The 21798-nt window shown below is 45.1% G+C and overlaps 1 protein-coding gene across 1 annotated transcript in view; it reads right to left on the bottom strand.

Annotated features, from left to right (window-relative positions):
• Window positions 1–7543: 7543 nt before the first annotated feature.
• CS (citrate synthase) overlaps window positions 7544–21798 on the bottom strand; it is a 126982-nt gene continuing 112727 nt past the window's right edge. Inside the window, exons 8-11 of the mRNA XM_033937969.1 lie at window positions 12747–12876; window positions 12528–12629; window positions 12014–12223; window positions 7544–9144 (exon numbers count right to left, since the gene is read on the bottom strand). Coding sequence (XP_033793860.1) covers window positions 8974–9144; window positions 12014–12223; window positions 12528–12629; window positions 12747–12876 — 613 coding nt within the window. The 3' untranslated portion in view covers window positions 7544–8973. The remainder of the gene's footprint in view (window positions 9145–12013; window positions 12224–12527; window positions 12630–12746; window positions 12877–21798) is intronic.

Here is a 21798-nt window from a genome sequence, read left to right as displayed (position 1 = left end):
TATAGCTAAAGAGACAGGATCAAGAAACTGTTTTATTTTACTTTTGTGATTAGGATAAACATACTGGGGGCCTCAAAATAGTACCTGGTGGGCCACATGTGGCCCCCGGGCCGCGAGTTTGAGACCACTGAACTAGGGCAACTGCCCCCTGGTCAGAGAGAGCGCCCTAAGCCAGTTGGAGGCTAAAGAAACACAGCCTGGACTTTGCGATCCCGTTATGTCTAATACCAGCTCTAGCAGGATACATACACGGCACAATTTTTTTTTTTTTTTTTACCTCAGGAGTAAGACTTTTCATTGCTCCCATGGGCCGGTGAAAGGTCTTGTCCCCATTCCCATTGTTAACTGCTAGCCTACAGCAGCTCTCTCTGCTCCTACAGACCATTGGTCAGGCAAAGCCAGCCAATAGGCTAGAGGAGGAGGTGGAAGGAGTAGTAACTGGGATACAGAAGTACCTCCCTGCTGATCTGTCTTATACAAATTTAATAAAGTACTGTATATTATAAAATATAGGGGATGTCCAGCTATGCACAGCATCAGCACCTTTGTATGCTAATTGTAAAGAGATGAAAAAGCCATGAATTATGCACTAAAAGTGGCAGAAGTAATTAGCTAATCCTTTTACTCTTCTTCAAACCTAATGTTAAATCACTGCTCTCAACCTTTGGGGGGGGGGGGGGGGGAGTGTGCACTTTGCATCTGGTTTTAATAGCTAATACAGTACTCTCATTACCATGATGTCTATGCAAGTTTTGTGCATAATCAGCACATATGCAAAGCTTAACTTACTTTATTACTTCAGCCCCAGAATCTCTCAAACAATCTTTGCAAGTTTTGGATGGGCAAACATATTGTGTTACATTAAGGGCCTAGTTGTACATAGGTCACCTAAAAAATTGGTGCCGACTAGAGTGGCACTAAGCACAATTCTATAAAAGGTAGGCACACTATAGAATCATGCTTAGCACTGCCTAAGCACTGTTAGGCGTAGCTAGGTATTCTAACTGTATACCAGGGTTTTCTTCATCCAAAACCTGCACATAAGTTAGATGCATAGCAACACCTCATTCAAAAAGAGGCACCTAGCTAAAACTACACCCATGATCTGCCCTTAACCATGCCCACCTTTAGATAGGCACTTTAGACTAGTTGCCTACTTGTTATAGAACAGAGGTTCTCAACACACACACATACCCCAGGAGGTGTGTGCACCATTGTCAGAAGGTATGCAGCCCCAGCATTGTATATTTCCCAACTTCCTTCTGCCAACGCATAGCTCCTGGACTCCCACTTTCCTTATCTTCTCTCCCCAGCCTCCCCCCCCTCCCATACCAGCAGCTCACTGTGTGCTTTAAACTTCTTGACACAGCTGCCGCTAGCATTAGTTTAGCCAGCAATTCCATCAGGCAGCCTCAGGGTCTTTGATAAGCTGGACTGCCTCCGATGATGCAACTTCCTCTTTGGCCTAGTAAAGGCCCTGAGGATGCCTGATGGAATTGCTGGCTAAACTAATGCTAGCAGCAGCTGTGTGGGGAACATAAAAGCACACAGTGAGCTGTCACTAGGGAGAGGAGAGGTACTGCTGGACATGGGAAAGGAAGAGGGAAGGGAAGGGAGAAGTGGTATTGTTGAACATGGGGAGAGGGAGAGGTGCTGATAGACAGGGGAGGAAGGAAGGGGAAGGGGTACTGCTAGACATGAGGAGAGGGAGATGTGCTGCTGAACAGGGGAGGAGGGCAAGGGAAGAGAGAAGAACTAGTGCTTGACTTGGGGAATGGGGAGGGGGGAAGAGAAAAGGGGTACTGCTGGACATGAGGAGAGGGGAGGGAAAGATCTGCATGTTCCATCCAGTCTGCCCAATAATGTGGAATAATACAAAATACAGAAACACCCACTCTATGCTTTAGTAAGAATAACTAAGCTTAACTGAACGTAGTAAAAAGTGCTCAGAACCAAATAGATGGTATAAGAATATCACAACGCGGTGAACCCCCAAAATAAGTGTCCTCAGTATTAAATCATTGCACTTCAAACAATACGCTGGTGAAAACTCCAAATTACCTAAACATTTCAATCAATTCAAAAAAACTGTGTACTCATCTTGGAAATGTAATTCTTCCAGGTTCTGACGCGTTTCACCAGACCAGGCTTCCTCAGAGAACCCACACGTAAATTCTTCAAAATTAATGTGATCTAATGTTCTTTCCTACTTGCCCTCAGTGTTACAAGTGGGTGCAGTGGACCCGCCCTAGATTTCTGGGACTGTTTTTGTACATCCCGTCCATTCAGAATGGCACACCTATTGCACTAGAAAAAAAGATTAGGTTCTTACTTTGCTAATATTTTTTTCTAGTAGATAGGTGTGTCATTCTGGATCCCTACCCTTTATTTCTTGTGTCTATTGTCTCACTCAGAATGTCAATTGGATGCCAGTCAGAGCTCAAGAGTATGAAGAATAGTCTATTGCTAGGTCACTTTGGAGTATTATTTGAGCTCCATTAATGTTTCTATTTGGCATTATTGAACAATCAAGACAGTGAAACAATGTTTAACATGTTGGTTATAATTTCAGAGAAGAAGAGACTTTTTAATTGGAGAGATTCCCTGTACCCCTCCTTCACCAGTGTTTCTAGATGGAGTATCGCCTGCTTTGGAACTATAGTGAAGGGGACATCAGAGCCCTCTGGTGAAGTGGGAGGGATTAAAAATCCATAGTGGATTCCTTCTGCATGGGTCATGGGCACTGGGATATTACCAGGCTTTCCAGAATGACACCCCTATCTACTAGAAAACATAGTAGCAAGGTAAGAACCTAATCTCTTTATAAGTCTTTGGCCTTTTTGGAAATTAATGGAGATTATAGAAATATTTTTGAATTGAGGAGCATGCAGGGCCATATTAAGGCAAAGGCAAGCTAGGCATGTGCCTAGGGCCCAAAGTTTAGGGAGGCATGTCAAATGTACTCAACACTGAGGAATCTAGGATTGCAAGCTATCTGGATTTTTTTTCAGGATTCTACAGATCTGCAAATTAACTGTTATAAGGTTACCAAAAATCTGGGAACATCTGGACATGTCTTATTTTTTGAGGACTCTCTGGGTGTCCGGGCAGATTTTTAAAATTATGCAAATTTGTATTTGTCCATCTGGGTTTTAAAAAAGTGAGTCACCTGCCCAACCAATTTGGACTCAGCATAAATTATGATCTAACCTTTCCCCCTTTCCAAAGCAGGAGGGCAGTCTGCGATGGATTTGAAGGATACTCTCTTGGAGGAAGATCTGGTGGAATCTGAAGAAAACAGAGAGTATCCTTCCTCAATGATAGACAGCACCCAGAGGTCTGATGTAATTATCTCCCAGCAGTGGTAAAAATGATGGAGACAACCTCCAATGGGAAGGACAGAGGCAGAACGATGGAGGTTATGCTCTGTATTAGATGGTCACAAAGGTTGAGAGGCCTTAGAAGAAGCAGGAGTCTGATATTTTTGCTGCCATTGTTGTGATTGTTTCTAGGAGGCACTTGTGTATACAGAGCTGCTCTCTGTGGAAAATGCCTCTGGTAAGATGGAAGAGGCCGGAAGGCTTTAGAGGTAGAAGACTTAGATTTAGGACAAATGATGGAAGCAAACGATTTCTCATGTTCAAACAATCGTTTAGTAGCTGCCTCGATGGAGTCAAACAATTCATTGCCCTGACCAGACAATCTTGAAGATTGGGATCCATGTCTACAGTGCAGAGCCAGGCAAGCCGGCGCATTGCCACTGAGAAGGCAGTGACCCTCGAGGAAAGTTCAAATGCATCATAGGAAGATTGCAGGAGATGCATGCGGAGTTGAGTCAGAGTGGTAATCGCATGCTGAAACCCTGGAAGACGGTGTTGAGAAAATTTGAAGTATTCAGGCAGTGTGTCAAGCAAATGCTTGAAATAAGAAATGAAAACAAAATTGTAATTCAAAACTCTAGTTGCCATAAGAGAATTTTGATATAGACGTTGACCAAACTTGTCCATGGTCCTGCCCTCTCTTCCAGGAGGATAAACTTTGGCAGGATTGGTCCTTTTCAGAGAAGACTCCACGAGAAGGGACTGATGGGATAACAGATTTCTCGAAGCCCTTGCAGTGGACCATCCTGTAATGAGATTCCAGCTTTCCTGGTACAGCAGGAATGGAATAAAGTGTTTCAAGATTCCGCTTGAAAGTTTGAGAAATAAGTCTATTAATGGGCAATTTAAGAGACTCCGCAGGAGGACAAGACATACCCATTTCCTCTAAATACTCCGTAGAGTATTTGGAATCAGAGTCAAGTTTCAAGTTTATTAGGATTTTATATACCGCCTATCAAGGTTATCTAAGCGGTTTTATAATCAGGTACTCAAGCATTTTCCCTCTCTGTCCCGGTGGGCTCACAATCTATCTAACGTACCTGGGGCTATAGAGGACTGAGTGACTTGCCCAGGGTCACAAGGAGCAGCGCGGGGTTTGAACCCACAACCCCAGGGTGCTGAGACAGTAGATCCAACCACTGCGCCACACACTCCTCCAAAGTAACATTGAGGTCCTCACTCATTTGACGTAAGAAAGAAGAAAAAGATATCTGCTCCAAGGAAGGTTGACCTCGAGGGGAAGAAGGTGACCTCGAGGCGCCTCACAAGGCAGAGAACGAAGGTGAAGCTTCTCTGGAGTACTGAGATCTGAATATGCAGGTATAAATGACTCACTGAGAGAATGGATAGAATCCCTCGCAGGAGAAGAAGTATAGGTGTAAGGCTCTGGAGGTGGTGTCCTCGACCGGAGTTGGAGGCCTTGAAGAGTCTCGAGGCCTGGAGAAACGAGGCCTGTCTTAGAAGAGGATCTGTGCCTCGATGGATGCCTCGACTGATGTGGAAAAATATGCCTCGAACCAGGCAGGTCTCGCTGAGAGGAACGTCAAGGAGTCTTCGCCCTATGCCTCGGAAAGGGCAATGCCTTATGTGAGGAAGGAGGGCTAGAGCCTGGAGATCGAGACACCAAAAGGCATTGAACTCCTTGTGTTGAGGTATCTCGAGGCACTGACAAGGACTGGACCCCTTGAGTAACGTGCTGATGCTCCAGACGAGACACTCGCAAAGACTTGACTCCTTGCATAGTGTGTGTAGAATCCTGTCGAAGCACTCCCAAGGACTCAGCTCCTTGTGATACTGCTAAGTTCTCAGACTAGACTGCAGGAAGCAGAGTCGAGGCAAGAGTATGTTTGGCCAGCATATTACCAAACTGACGATCCAAAATGGTCTGGATCATAGCCTCCAAATGTGACACCAAGACTTGAGGATCTGGCAATTTGGTTTGGCTATAGTCTCCGAGGAAAAGGAGGAAGAATGACTTCGGCTTTGAGACATGCTTCTTGGGCATCTTGATAATCACTGCTGGTACCTGACCTGAGGGAGGCAGCGATGCAAGCATCTCATCAGAAGACTAAGATTTGCTCAAGGATGAGGACTTGCCGAATGAGGAGGGTTTGATTAAGGTTGAGGCAGAAGGCGGAACCCTGTGAAAAGCTTGACCGGATTCGAGGTCGAGACCGGGGAAAGAGGATCCATACCGTCAAAAAGTTTTTTCACCTGAACTCAATGACGTTTGAGGGCTCGAGGTTGAAGGGTAGCACAGCAGGCAGGTCCCAAACACTGAACACACCACCTATGTGGGTCAGTGAGGGAGATCATGTGCTGGCAACAGATACACTTCTTGAAGCCTGTGACCGGCCGAGACATAAACGGAAAAATAGCCTCAGCGAGATCAAAGCCCGCAGGCTGAGGCCGCAAGGCAGGGCCTGCCGTGACAGAAAAGAAAATCAAATTAAGTTAAAATAAATAAATAAAACACGCAAGAAAATATAGCGACCCTGTAAAGAAATAAAACACGAGCTGCGATGAGAGAAGGCACAAAATAGAACTGAATCCAGTGTACAGCGTCGAAATAGGACTTCTCGGCTCTGCGGAAAACTGAGGAGATGTGCGCCCTGCGAACTTTCTAAAAGTTCTTCAAGCAAGTCTACTTGCAAAGCTGTCTGCATCCGAGTTCTGTGGATGATGTCACCCATATGTTGAGAATAGGCTGCCTGCTTGTCCTGGGATAATCCAGACATATTAGGCAGAGATTTTTTTTTTTTTAGTTAGCTAATAAAGAACAATCTGAATATTATTAAATGAAATGCTTTCAGATGTGAGAAAAGAATTACAAACCAATAGCATGTGATAGGGGGAATAGCAACAATGCTGGTGGTGCCAAAGGAATAGCAACAAGGAAAACATCCTACAGTAGGTCAAACTGAAAATGAAGCATGTACATATCTAATGTCCAAATTAACAGCCCTTAAGATGGCTACAATAGACCAATTTGAGAAAAAATGAGCTATGCATATTCAATGGAAAGTAATATACATTGTTCAATGTCATTTATCTTCTCTTGTTGAGATCTCAACAAAAGCTATGTGGATCGGATTGGTACAGATAAGTTGGAAAAAGGGGGACTTTTCTTGAAGCAGCCTAACGGCGAAACATGTCAATGTGACAGGTCCCTTCCCGATGCGATAAAAGCAAAGGCAATAATTAAGAGAAGTTTTTAATAAAAATACTAAATTATTGACGTTTGCATAGAGCACTTTAAGAGTTTGATACAAAAATATAAAATACAAAAACATGAGAAAAATAAGAATATAATGTGGGGCTAGTGAAGAAGTCATAGCCATAAAGAAATATTTGGCAGCCATGAAGAATGTGTGGTGACCAAATGGCATGTCTGAAGCCCTGATAGAATGTAGTAGGAAAAATAAGAGAAGATAAATGACATTGAACTATGTACATTACTATGAATGGTTTAACAATGTCTTATTTTTGACTGCGGGTTCTACTATTCAATGGAAAGTGACACATTTAAGTGAAAGATAAACTGTATAAAGGAGGGGAATGTTTAAACAAAATATAAGCATGGCTACCTTGCTAGAGTAAGTTTCTGTAGGCTCCCACTAGGAATAAATAGTGACAAGTAGAAACTTGTGTGTGGGGGGGTGGGGATTGAAGGGAGAATATTCAGTCAAAACAGAACAGTGGGATGGGGTAACATATGCTTTGTTAACCGAGATTGCAATATTCTTTAGAATAGAAGACATAGTAATGTTATGAAGTAGACAGTTCATAAAAAAGTTAAATAGAAAAATAAGGTGCTCAGAATGGGAGTAAAATGGAGTGGGATGGTGGACAATCTGGGATTGTTTTTTTGTCTTCATGCTATGTTTTTGGGCTTCATGTGTTTACAAATAATTGTGAGGATGTGTTTTTATAAACTCTTTAGTTGGTATAAACATGATTTAAAAAAAAAAAAAAAACCAACAAAACCTAACCTGTGGAGCATTCCCCTCCTTAAAACATTACAAAATTCTTGGCAAGACCTTGCTTGCAATCAGGGTTGTGTAGCTGGGGAGCATAAAGCCAACCAGGCCAGAATTGTAGATCAGAGTGCACACATGTATTAATAAAAACATTTATTTGCATTTATACAGAACAACTTGAAGTCTGTAATATTTGAAGTTTTTTATTTTAATACAATGGCTCATTGGGAGGCAGGTGCAAATCAGAGAACACAAAGCAAGTTGGGGAGACATCTACAGGAGTGTATTTATTATTGCCAGTCTTTCTGAGAAGACAAAAGGTGTTTCACCACCTTATCATCTTTCCATCACAATGCTCTCAGAAATATGGCAAAGCAACAACATTAACAAAATGCACCATGGATTAACAATCTCCCACCCACACCCCAAGCTGGTGGTGTTAAAAAAAAAAAAAAAAAAATCTACCTAACCTAGGGGACAACTCAACATTAGGAGTTAGTGAAGTCCCACTGGGGGCAACCAGTCTCACTGCTGACAAATGTGTTTAATTTCTAGTATGTAGAATCATAGCTCACATTTTACATCATTGTAAGCAGCATACACCTATATCCCTAATCCAATGCTGATGCATACCTAATGGTAACAGCAGTAGAGCCCTGAGTAGGAATGGGGAGGGGGGAGTGAGAGGGGTAGAGGACATCCTGGGGTACTTAAAGCTAAGCACCTCTAAAGTAGCCAGGTGCAAAAGGGAAGAGACAATGGCGTGTGATAAAAGTTATGGACTATTTTATCTTCTTGACCCATGACATCACTCTCTCTTCAAACTACAGCAGTTCCTAAATTCTGCATTCTAGTTAAGAGAGAAGATGCAAATATATTGGGCAGGCAAGAGAAGTGTTTAAAAAAAAGTCCATAAAAAAAAGTACAAAGCAGGGATATGACCTGCCCATGTACTGCTGATAGAACATGGCATGATGCTGGAGATCAATATAATCATTAAAAAAAATTCTACTTGGGCATGTCACAGCCAGTAGCAATGAGAAAATCATTGGGCTTTGTATACTCTGAAGAGCAAACAAAAACAGGAGAGAGAGACCAGATCAATCCTCATGTTATTCAGTGGGGGAAAGAGTGGCAGGAGTCTTGCTGGAGACCAGGTAGATCTACAAAGCTGCCAACATTACATTATTTCTCTACTGTTTTATTTTGATTTCATTAAAGGGGCAGAACCTATTGTCATGGTTTAGAGGCATTTAATTAAAACAGAGTAATTTAAAAAATAAATTTACACAATAAAGGGGAGAATAGGAGTCATGCAAATTCTTTATAATGCAGCATCCTGCCCAGAGAAGTGCCAGGCCAAAGCTTGCTGAAGAGGTTTGGTAGCTCAAAGGATGCAAACCAACCAAGTTAATGCAGTAGTGAAAGGTAACATCCTGTGGTATGCAGACAGGGACCCATGTCTAGGTTAGATTTCTCCTTACTTCTTTTGTTTTCTTTTTTTACATAAATTAACTTCATCAGTGCTCAAGATTTAATATTTTAAGCAGTCTTTCAAGGCCCCTTAAACGGAACAGCATACTGTCTCTAAGTGCCCCCCACTGTTCCTCTTCTTAGCCGGATTTGCTGCTGACAAGCTGCATAAGGCCACTGGTGCTCATGGACTTCGGTCTCTCCAATGGTAAACCCAGGGCTCGGCTCCAAATAAGCTGTGCCAAGACTCCCAAAGCACGAGAGACTCCAAAGAGGACTGTGTAATAATTCATCTCCGTCATGCCGTAATACTGCAGAGAAAAACACACACCACACACACAAAAAAAAAAAAGTCAGGAGCAAGACAAAGCTCAAAATGGCTTAAACAAGATTCATCTGGCCTGTGAATATGTTTCTGTGAGAAGAGTCATCCTGCAGTGAACCTAACCCCAATGAATAAAATCATAGGGAACCCCATTCACAGCAGTCTGACAAGTCAATTCCAGCTTTAAAAGTTATAGCACATACCCCTAATAAGATAAGCTATATTGTATAAAGTTCAGTTGAAGAGAGCTCTTCCTTTGCATTTTAAAGAGGTCATAAAACAGAAGTCAGCACATCTTTGCTTAAAACCCATATAGAAAGACACGAAGACAGAATTTGTCCCCATCCCTGCAATTAACCATGTCATTCTTTAAGGAGAGAGGGAAAAACGAGTATGAATGGGCACAGCCACTGACTCTCAGTCCTACACTAGCATTCTTCAACGAAAGGCTTGAGGTTGTAATAGACACTAAAGAATGACATGGGATGGTTTCCTGCGGTTAGCTGCGGGGACAGGGATAAATCTCGTCCCTGTCTCATTCTCAGTCCCTTTCACTTTTAAATTAATTTTTACATTTTTCACCTTTTTGTACCCTGGTTTAACTGCCCAAGATGCTGCATCTAATTTGCATCAATACACTGCAAAGAATATAGGGTTTGATATTCAAAACGATTTAAGCTGTCTGGAGCCTGCCTGCTTAAATCATACTTAGCAGGTTGGCCACCAATACGAGGGAGGGGGTGCGGAGAAGTTCTCAACCCAATGAAGAAGGGAATGACGTGGAGCCATGAAGCTTGCAAGTTATTCCACATATTCACCCCTAAGTTCAATTCACTTGGCACATCGTATCTGAAGTTTCTGTAACCCATCCAAAAAATACTCTGATATCTGGTCACTGAAATACTGCTCCACTGCTGCAATCTCCTCCGAATCACTTGAAAATTGTCACCCTTTCAAACTCTTTTTAAGGGTTTGGAAACAGAAAATAGATGGAGCAAGATCTGGTGAGTAGGGTGGATCGTCTATGCACTGGAACCTTAACTGTGTCAAAACATCCATCATGTTGCCAGCCTTGTGAGAAGGTGCATAATCTTGGGGGGGGGGGGGGAGAACCCCTTTCTGCCGTTTCCCTCTCCTTTTTTTTTCCCCAATGCCTCCTTTAATAAGCACAGCAAACTACAATAGTAAGATAGTCATTACAACATCTTCCTGATCCTAAAACACTGTGGCCATGACTTTCCCTGCTGATGTTTGAATCTTAGGTTCTTTAAAGCCAAGGAAATTTGAGTGCTACCATTGCATGGACTGTAGATATGTCTCCATGTTTCACCAACAGTAACTAGTTGTTCCAAAATGTTTGCACCAGCTTGCTTAAAATGCTGCAAAATCAACTTGGAAGTGGTCCACTTGATGTCATTTCTCGTCAGAATTTAAACATCTGGGCACCCACTTGGCTGACAGCTTCTGCATACCCAGATGTTTGTGACTTATACACCCAATATATTTTCTGGATATCTGTAGCATCTTATCTCAGCAATTGTTTTAGCCAATATTCACTGATCTGCCAAAATCACATCATGGACAGGGTCAACAATTTCAAAAGCTGACACTGTTTGAGGCCTCCCAGCCTTGCTTCATCTTCGGTTTCGAAATCTCCACACAAAGTTTCCACACCACTTCTTCACTGTGGTGTATGATGGGCATTTGTCATTCAGACTGCATCATACATTCCCTTTAGAGTTTTCTTCTGAAGGAATAGGAACTTCATGACGACTTGGGAGTTCCACACTTGAAAATTCTACACTTTTCATTGACATGGTTCAATCAATGATCTGAAATAATGTCAAAACATAGCATTACGATTCTGCAAATTGGCACTTTGCAAAATAAAACTTTTCAGCTACAGTGGCAAAATAGAATTTAGGAAGTTGTTTGGGCTAAGAACTTTCCAGCACTTCCTTGTGTTCGGTGACACATAACCGGGCACTGCTGCTGAATATCAACAGTAACTGGCCATCTTGAAACCAGGAAGGAAAGAAGCATCTGGGAGGCGGTGTCGGGGAGGATTGGCAATATTTAGTGCCAGTGCCCCCATAGCTAAGCAGGCAGATAGGACTGAACAAAAAGCAATCCTAACTATGCCCACTCAGCTATAGAGGTGCTGGTGAATATTGGCTGGTACCCGTATATTTTCCAAGTAACAGCCTGTAAATTCCATCGTTCTACCCCCTTCCCAACTGTACCAGATCCCCCCCCAATCAGAGAAGCCTCCCCTCACTGACACACTTGGACCCCTCCCCTTTACCTGTACACATCCTTGGTGGTCCAGAGAGTGATGGACACAGGAATGAATCCCACTCACTCCTGCCCCTAGCAGCAAAATGGCTGCCACCACTTCTAGTGGATAGTGGATGGTGTTAGTAAGGGTCTTGGGGTTTGGTTGCAGAGAGCTGGGAGGGAGGACAGAGTTGTGTTTGGAGCGGAGAGAGGACAATATCTTCTTAAAATGGTCCTGGCTGAATGTCAGCTGAGACTCGCTTAAGTCTCAGCTGCCAGACCAAGATATTCACAATGCCGGTGCCTAGACATGGCCTGGCACTAAATACCCAGAGAGAATTTAGCCAACTATGATCAGTCCTTAAAATACTATCGACCACCGACAGCTGAATATTAACTAGATAGTGTGTTTTTCAGATAATAAAGACCTCAAAGCACTAACACCTCCACTGCTGCTATTCAATATCCCCACCTCTAGCAAAATAGTGCTGTGGTATAAGGAGAACACCTCTCCTAGTAGTTGCCCTGCCAGTTAATACTTCCCCCACCACTTTGATTTATTATGAGCAATGGCTGACCTGTAAAAGCACTCCACTGTGTGCATCCACATTGGGCCAGGGGTTCTTGGCCTTGCCCTGCTCCAGGAGCACATCAGGTACAATTTTATACAGTTGAGCTACCAGCTTAAACATAGGGTCATCTGGAAGGTGTTTCAGAGCAAACTCCCTCTGGCAGGTATAGCGAGGATCAGTCTTCCGTAATACGGCATGTCCGTAACCAGGAACAACCTGCCACAACACAGGAAAAGGGTGATAAACATGAACACAAAGAAAGCACCGCATCCTATAAATCCAGAGAAAGAACATGTGAACGAGAGGCAGAAAGCAGGATACAAACATGCAGTGGTGTAAAATCACTCTCTCTACACCTTCATTCATCCTTAATTTTTGTCATTTACTTAGTTCTTTCATCTATAAAGGAGTCTCAAGCAGATTGGCTGTATGGGAATTGAGGCCAGCTACTGGGTGTATGTGTGGGGGGGGGTGGGGGAGATTTGAGAGCAGATGCTGCTGGGGTATCCTACTGTATTACCCTGCCAGAGTTGAGGGTATTCCAGATGAAGTCCCTCAATTTCTCATCAGGCACATTCCCTCCAAGATCCTTCTGTAGATCTGTCAGCCAAGCCAGCACCTCCTGGAACAAAAAAAAAAAAAAAAAAGGAAAGCAATTGCTTTTAAGAATGGATGCACAGAAACTGGAATCTTATCACTCCAAAACACTACAAAATTATCAAGGGTCAGCAAGCTGTACCTGGTTAGCAAGTCCATGCAAGGGCCCTGCCAGCCCATTCATAGCTGCAGCAAAAGAGAGGTATGGGTCAGAGAGGGCACTGCCCACCAGGTGACTGGTGTGAGCACTAACATTTCCTCCTTCATGGTCACTGCAGGAGAAAAGTTTGGAGATGTCAAGAGAGGTTGGCAACATCACTGCACCTATGCCATTAAGTGCAAACACTTACACATAGTCCCACTTCTACCACTGGGTAATGTACTTAGCTCACAACAGACAAAATCCATTTCTATCATGATCTTGTGAAATATTTTACAATGGTAAAATAGGTGGTCACTGCAACTCAAACCAAATGGTGCTATAAAACGTAAGAAAGACTAGATGAAATTAAACATACAGCACAAATGGCTTTCAACCAGGTGGTTCCTAGATATACTGTTAGCATAGTGTGGGCACAGGGTCCCATAAATACTTCCTCAGTCTTCAGCTTGTGTTACACTTTTGGCATTCTGTTGTTCCATTAATTATCTATAGCATGTTGATTAAGGATGTCATGTCAAATCAGCCAATACCAAAGTACGAGGATGGCACATGGCTAACCAAACACAGCCTAGTTTGGGCAGCATACTACCAACTATCTCTGAGACATGGATTCTAGACTGTGCATCTAAAATGCTTATTTCATGGATGTAGAAAGCCAATGCGAATTGAATGCATAGCCCAGCAACTCAAAAGGTTATGATAGACAAGTGGAGAGACTACTTGAAAATGAACACTGGGGAAATCTCCACAGGAGAGATTTGGGATGAAGGGAAAGCCATGCATGAAGAGGTATACTCATTCAAGCTAAGGCCAAGGGTCCAAAAAACAAGGACTCAGGAAAGACAGGCTTTAGTGGATAATTTAGCTTACTTCCAAAAAGTTTGTGAAAGATGCCCTTCTGAACTCATTGAAAAGAGGATAAAAGATATTAAACACCAGATAATGGACATTGGCCAGATTGAGTATCTGATGAGGATGATGAAAGGAACTATTTGGAGCACGGTAATAAATCAGAGAAGCTTAATATGGCAGCTGCAAAAACAGCAAAATGATACATTATTTCAATAATGGGAGAGTGTAAATTTTCTTATGAGGATATAACAGAGGAGTTTAACTGCTTCTATGAGAAAATGTATACATATGAACTCATTTGCTTATTAGAGATTTTAAAAAAACAAAACAAAAAAAAACAACCAAACAACCCCAAAAGGTTTGAACTTTCCAAAAATATAAGATGAGAGATCAAGCAAAACTCCCTTAATAGGAGATTCCAGTGCAATAGGGACAGTATGCTGAATCACAGGGTTATCCATGCATGCTCAAGAGCACTGTGCAGAAGATGTCAATCACAGCTTTTCACTCTGCCTCCTTTCTCCCTGGGCTTTGCTGCCCACCTCAGTTCTTCCTTCTGCAAGCAAGCATGAAAGTATCTTTCTGATCTGCTCAGTTTATTTCATTTTATTTTTTGTTGCTTGAGGTTTTCACAGATTTTTTTTGTGATGCTAGAATTCCCTCTGAGAAGGGTTTTCTCTGCCTGCTTGGTGAGGAGCAGACTTTTCTGTGTGCAGGTGTATCCTTCAGCAACCTGTTCATCTGGCCTACTGAAGATGTGGAGTTCAGGGTTCCGTTCCCTTAACATTTGCTCACTTGACTTGGTCAGGAGCTTGGAGAGCAGGCTGTTAGGCACCAATAGTGTTCCTTAAGGGCACTCACAGTGCTGGCTGTGATTTTTTGCCTCCCCCACTTCTCTTTCGCTCAGCATAGTCGGTGGGGGTTGAGAAGTGGTCTGATTAAGAACATAAGAAGTTGCCTCTGCTGAGGCAGACCAGAGGTCCATCCTGCGCGGCGGCCCATCAGGCCTAATTGCCTGAACAGTGTCCCTGACTAATTTCGTAACTGCCTCTAGTCCTCTAATCCTATCCCTATGACCTGTACCCCTCAATCCCTTTGATCTCCAGGTACCTATCCAAACCTTCTTTGAAGCCCTGCAGCGTGCTCCTGCTTATCACATCCTCCGGTAGCGCGTTCCATGTATCCATCACCCTCTGGGTGAAAAGAACTTCCTGGCATTTGTTCTAAAACTTCCCCCTTTCAATTTCTCTGAGTGCCCCCTTGTACTTGTGGTTCCCCATAACTTAAAAAATCTGTCCCTGTGCACTCTTTCTATGCCCTTCATGATCTTGAAGGTTTCTATCATGTCCCCTCTAAGTCTCCGCTTTTCCAGGGAGAAAAGCCCCAGCTTCTTCAGTCTGTCAGTATATGAGAGGTCCTTCATACCCTTTATTAGCTTAGTTGCTCTGCTCTGGACTCTCTCAAGTACCGCCATGTTCTTTTTTAGGTATGGCGACCAGTACTGGACACAGTACTCCAGGTGCAGGCGCACCATTGCACGGTACAGTGGCAGGATAACTTCCTTCGTCCTGGACGTGATACCCTTCTTATGATGCCCAACATTTTGTTTGCCTTCCTTGAGGCTGTGGTGCACTGCGCCGATGCCTTCAATGATGTGTCTACCATCACTCCCAGGTCTCTTTCAAGGTTACTCACCCCTAGCGGTGATCCCCCCATTTTGTAGGTGAACATCGGGTTCTTTTTCCCTACATGCATGACCTTGCATTTCCCTATGTTGAAGCTCTGTCAGATCTTTTGGGAGGTCTTTGCAGTCCTCCGTATTTTCAACCCTGCTGTATAGTTTGGTGTCGTCCGCAAATTTGATAACCTCGCATTTTGTTCCCGCCTCCAGGTCGTTAATAAATATATTGAATAGGAGCGGTCCCAGCACCGACCCTTGCGGAACTCCGCTCGTGACCTATTGCCAGTCCGAGTAATGGCCCTTTACTCCAACCCTCTGTTTCCTGTCCGCCAGCCAGTTTTTGATCCATCGGTGGACCTACCCTTGCACCCCGTGGTTCCATAACTTCCTTAGCAGTCTTTCGTGTGGTACCTTGTCGAAGGCTTTTTGGAAGTCAAGGTAAATGATGTCTATAGATTCCCCTTTATCCACCTGGCTGTTTACCCCCTCAAAGAAGTATAATAAATTTGTAAGGCATGACCTGCCCTTGCAGAAGCCATGCTGACTCGGCTTTAGTTGCCCAGTGTTTTCGATGTTTTCCCAGATGCTGTCTTTAATCAGCGCTTCCATCATCTTTCCCGGGACCGAGGTCAAGCTCACCGGCCTGTAGTTTCCTGGGTCTCCCCTTGAGCCTTTCTTGAAGATGGACGTGACATTTGCTATTTTCCAGTCTTCCGGAATCTCTCCAGTTTTTAAGGATAGGTTGCATATTTGTCGAAGTGGCTCAGCTATTTCATTCCTTAGTTCCTTGAGTACCCTTGGGTGAATGCCGTCCGGACCCGGCGATTTGTCACTCTTTAGCCTGTCTATCTGCCTGAGGACATCCTCCTTGCTCACCTCTAGTTGGACCAGATTTTCATCCTTTTCCCATTTTACAATTTCTTCCAGTTCCGGAATGTTGGTTGTGTCCTCCCTTGTGAAAACTGAAGTGAAGAACCCGTTTAACCTGTCAGCTATTTCCTTTTCCTCTTTTACCACTCCCTTTCTGTCTCCATCATCCAAGGGTCCCACTTCCTCCCTTGCTGGTTGCTTCCCCTTGACGTACCTGAAGAATGGTTTGAAGTTTGTTGCTTCCCCAGCCAATCTCTCTTCATATTCTCTTTTTGCTTTCCTAACCACTCGGTGACACTCCTTTTGGTGTTTTTTGTGCTCCTTTTGGTTGTCCTCTGATTTATCCTTTCTCCATTTCTTGAATGATGCCTTCTTATCACTTATCGCTTTCTTCACTGCATTTGTTATCCACACTAGGTTTTTTGCTCTATTTTTTTTGCACCCTTTCCTGAACTTGGAGACACACAGGTTTTGTGCTTCATGCACCGTGCCCTTGAGTAAGGTCCAGGCTTTTTCTACGGACTCCGTATTCCTTGCGGTGTCGTTGAGTTTCTTTCCCACCATTTTCCTCACGGCATCATAATTCCCTTTTTTGAAGTTCAGTGCTGTCGTTGTAGTTCTTTTCACCTTTGATGGTCCAATTTCTAGCCTGTACTGGATCGCGTTGTGATCGCTGTTTCCTAGTGGGGCTAGTACCGCCACCTCTTTAGCGGGTCCCCTTAGTCCGGTGAAGATTAGGTCAAGAGTGGCATCTCCCCGTGTTGGTTCTGTGACCAGCTGTTCCATGAAACAGTCCCTCGTGACCTCCAGGAATTTGGTCTCCCTCATGCAGTTTGAGTGCCCTATACTCCAGTACCTATTCCCGGGTAGTTGAAGTCCCCCATCACCACCACACTTCCGCTTTTGCATACCTGCCCTAGTTCAGCCTCCAGATCCTGGTCGATTTCTTCCGTCTGTCCCGGTGGGCGATAGTACAGACCCAATTTTATGTCTGCTCCAGTTCCTCCGGATAGCTTAACCCATAGTGATTCCAAGTCATCCTCCCTTGCTGTTGTTTCCATCCTGGTTGAAGGTATGGAATCCTTTATATATAGCGCTATTCCTCCACCCTTTTTGTGTGATCTGTCTCTCCTGTAGAGCTTGAACCCTGGTAGAGCCACATCCCATTTGTTGTCATCAGTCCACCACGTTTCTGTGACTCCAATTATGTCTAGGCCCTTTTTGTTGGCTAAAACTTCCAGCTCTCCCATTTAGCCCTTAGGCTCCTAGCATTAGTGTATAGGCAATGTAAGTCCCGGTTGTTCGCCTTTCTTGCTTGTTTTCCTCATGGTTTGGCGCTCCTGGCGGTCCCCTCGTGAGTTGCCAGTCCCCAAGCCTCGTCTCGGTCGTCCTCCTCCTGTGGTGTGTCTGTTTCGTCCTCAGCCTGTTTCCCCATTTTTGGTCGTCCCTCTGGATTCCGTTGTTCTCTGTTAGTCCCGTTTGCCAATTACATTTGTGCCCTAGACCCCTGCAGTTTGTCCTTAGGTCCTTCTTCAAAAAATTCCCACTCAGCCCTGAGCCCTTGTTCAATGTCCTTGGCCCTGGGCATCTGCATTGCGTCCTTAGGTCCTTTTCCCAAAATTTCCCACTAGGTCCCGATCCCTTTTTTACAATGTCCTTGTTCAATGTCCTTGGCCCTGGGCATCTGCATTACGTCCTTAGGTCCTTTTCCCAAAATTTCCCACTCAGTCCCGATCCCTTTTTTACAATGCCCTTGCTCAGTATCCTTATTTGATACTTTTGTCCGATGTGTCAGATCGACTGTCGGCTTTCCCCTCTTCCTCAGTTTAAAGCCAAGTCTATGACGCTCTGGACGTTGCGTGCCAGCATCCTCGTCCCAGTCGTGCTCAGGTGCAGTCCTTCTCTCCTGTAGAGCTTATTCTTTCCCAAGAAAGTTGTCCAGTTCCGAACAAAAAGGAAACCCTCCTCTTCGCACCATCTCCTGAGCCAACCGTTTATTGCTTGTAGTTCACTCTGCCTCCTTGCGTCCGCTCTCGGTACTGGCAGGATCTCTAAGAAGGCTATCCTCCTTGCCCTCAGTTTCAGTTTCCTCCCCAGGATCCTGAACTGATCAGTTAGTGCAGTCCTGTTGTAGCTCCTCCTGCTGACGTTGTTGGTTCCAACATGGATTACTACAGCTATCTCCTCCGTCTTGGCCCCTTCCAGGATCCTCTCAATTTTGTCGATGACGTCCTTCGTTCTAGCCCCCGGGAGACATGTCACTAGTCGGTCCTCTCTCCCTCCAGCTATGTGACTGTCCACTCCTCTCAGGATTGAGTCTCCCACTACGATAGCAGATCTCCCCCCTTCCTCAACTGTCTCTTTGGTCTCAGGTCTGTGTCAGCGGCACAGTCCGCTAGTCCTTCCTCCGGGTTTTGTTGGGTCTCCTCCTCATCTGCCTGTCCAGATTCTCCGCAAGGTCCTACTCCCATGGTGTCTGGTGGATTTTGTCGTCCGACTGGTAGCTCTCCCCTGATGTGTTGGTGGTCCTGTGCCTCCACCATCCTGCAGGCCTCCTCTATGAATTTCTCGAGCTCTCTAACTTGTTCCGTGATGTGGTCCTCTCTGGCGGTGTCCTCAGTTGCCCAGCACTGTTCCTCTATGGTGCACAGTCCCTCCAGTTCCTGTACTCGAACCTGCAGTCTCCTGACCTCCTTCTTCAGGCTATCCAGTTCCTGACATCGACTGCATATGTACGCCTGTCTCCCGGAGGGGAGGTAGTCATACATATGACATTCGATGCAGTATACTGGGTAGCTCCCCTGGGTTCCTGTAGCCTCCATTTCTTTATCCTTGCTCCTCGGTGATTGGGAGTGGTGCCTGGCGTGCAGCTAGCTGAAAAGTAGAGAGAGAGAAAAGAACGAGAAGAGAAGAAAAGTACCTTTTTTTTTTTTTAGACGTTGGATTTGCTGCTGGGCTACCTGGGCTCCTTCTAAAGGCTCCTTCGCAAAGGCGCTCTCGCTAAGGCGAGCGCCTTTGCCGCGCGCCGAACGGCTGGGCGCCGTTGGCTCCCTTCTTTTTAAAGGGGAACCCGGGCGCCAATGCGGCCTGTGACGCGGTGGGGGTGGGCGGAGCTACCTCTCGCCGCGATCCCGGTTCCTCCTGTGGCTTCCTCCCCTGGCTTCTTCCACCTGGCTTCCTCCTCCTGCCCTCTGCGCTGCTAAAAGGGAAAAAAGACAACAACCCAAGAAAGAAAGCAAAAACCCGCCGAGGTCTGCCTCGTGCCCTGGTTTCCCTTCTTTTTAAAGGGGAGCCCGGGCGCCGATGCGGCCTGTGACGCGGTGGGGGTGGGTGGAGCTACCTCTCGCTGCGACCCCGGTTCCTCCTGCCTGCTTCCTGTGGCTTCCTCCCCTGGCTTCTTCCTCCTGCCCTCTGCGCTGCTAAAAGGGAAAAAAAAGACAACAACCCAAGAAAGAAAGTAAGCAAAAACCCGCCGAGGTCCGACTGGCAGCACAAAGATTTCAACTCAGAAGCTGACCAGCGATCCTTTCCAGTTCCAGCTACATTTTAAGGGAGCTGAAGCGGGCTGCAGCACCTTTACTGAGCACATGGTCTGTGAGTATAGGCTGTCACAGCCTATGAGAAAATTGGGGTGGGGGGTCTGAAATCCCTGGTTTTAGTGGTTTCTTTTGTTAGAGCCTTGGTCCCCCACCCCTAAAATCCTAAATTTGCTATTTTTGAATGCCCTTGAAGTGTTTTGGGGCTGTTTTTGGGCGCCAAAACACTCCTGTGGCAGCCATTTTGGATTTCCTGCTCAAACTTCTTCAAAACACTTAATCTGGCCTCAGAACTGACAGGGATGGAATCCTTAAATCCTAAAACTCCAGTATCAAGCCTTATATACGCTGGATGGGTGGCAGAGGAGCACCCTTGCACCATGTGCCACATGGCACATGATGGAGGGGCAAGAGCTTCAGGCTTAGCCCCAACGGTCTGCTAGAGCCGGGGACAGGACAGGAATCCCATTTGGGGAGAAAATATACCCTCCAGATATCCGGGACAATGATTCTGCCCCCCTGTAAGAGCGTAGAAGTTTTGCAACCCAAGTAAAAGGCGGCTTACGCATTCTCAGTGGGAAGAGAGTTGCCTTCTCAGGCTTTTACTCCAGAATTTGTTAATCTCCTGTGGCAGGTTTACACATAAGGCACAGCTCTGCCTGAGAGGACTACTAAAGAGCAGACTAATGTGCAAGCAGGCTTGGACACTCAGAGCACTTCTGTCCTGAGAGCGAGAGCAAAGACTATTTTGAAATCCGATGCTACATCAGACAGGTAATCAAAGGATGAAGGGTCAGAATTAATGCCCTAATCTCCCAAAGTTAGACTTCCCTAAGGGAAGATACAAAGTCTCAGTTGGAGGGCCAGAGAACAGGGTCAGCCCTAGGACAAGGAGAGGATCCCTCAGTGCACCAACTGTTTAAGTACTCGACATTAACAGAAATCATTGCCGAGTCCCTTCGACCATATCCTCTTAACGTTCTTTTCTGACTGAAGTGTGGGCTTAACCCACATTCTTTCCGTGGCACCCGGACATGAAGATCTTGGTTAGAGAGCCCTAGGAGACCCCGTGAAGGTTCCCTGAAAGAGGCCAAAACCATGACTATGTTGTATCCTATGGATCAAGAGTTTCAGCAAATGTTTGCGCTGCCCAAAGTGGACTCCCTGGTGGCACAGGTGACTAAGTGCACTTCCCTGCCAATTGAGGGAGGCATAGTTTTAAAGGACCCATAAGACCACAGAGTGGACATGGTCCTCAGATAGCAATTTGAGGCTCTAGCCTTAGGGATTAACGCTGCAGCCGCGGCCTCCTCCGTGGCACACACATGTCATTCCAGGTTGCTGAGTCAGAGGCTAACAAAGGAAGAGCCCCTTCCCCAGCTTGTGGTAGCTAGAATTGACTATGTAGCAGATGTATTATGATTTAATCAGGGTCATGGGCAAAATCTCTGCTAATTCCATTTCCACCTGTTGAATGCTCTGGATTAGGCAATGGGCAAGTGATTCAACCTCCAAGACCACTCTGAGCAGACTCCCCTTCAAGGGGCAAATGCTGTTTGGGAAGGGCTTAGATGATATTATAGCCAATGTGTAAGATCAATGGCCAAAATCTATTCTAGACACCAAACCAGAGGCCCTGGCTGGAGCTCCTTTTATGGATTGCAACACTCATGCCAGTATTCAACAGGGGACTCTGCACAGAGATCCTTTCAAGGGTTCAGACAAATATTATCCAGAATCTAAGGAACCAAGGCTCACTCTGCGGTATCCGCAAAAAAGTCACAATGATGCAAGGCACGATGCCACTTCTCTCAAGATTGGAGGTCAGCTATTAAGAGTATGCAGAGGACTTGGAGCAGATAATGACAGATGGCTGGGTTCTGCAAATTATCCAAGAGGAGTACCAGCTAGAATTCAGTGTATGCAAAGGCATGCGAGACATTTCAGCGCTGTTGCTGTAGAGAAAAGGTGGAGCCCGACAAGGCGCCAATTTTGCTCATGCTGGCATTCCTACAGAAAGACCTTGACAAAGGCCTGGCAGTGGCATCTCTTAAAGTTTAGGTAGTAAGGCTTCCCTGCTTTTGTGGACGAG

The sequence above is a fragment of the Geotrypetes seraphini genome, chromosome 3 (genome assembly GCF_902459505.1).
Source record: "Geotrypetes seraphini chromosome 3, aGeoSer1.1, whole genome shotgun sequence".
In the NCBI taxonomy this organism is placed as follows: Eukaryota; Metazoa; Chordata; class Amphibia; order Gymnophiona; family Dermophiidae; genus Geotrypetes; species Geotrypetes seraphini.
The sequence above is the reverse complement of the archived record's forward strand: the minus strand, read 5'-3'. Positions and strand labels throughout refer to the sequence as shown.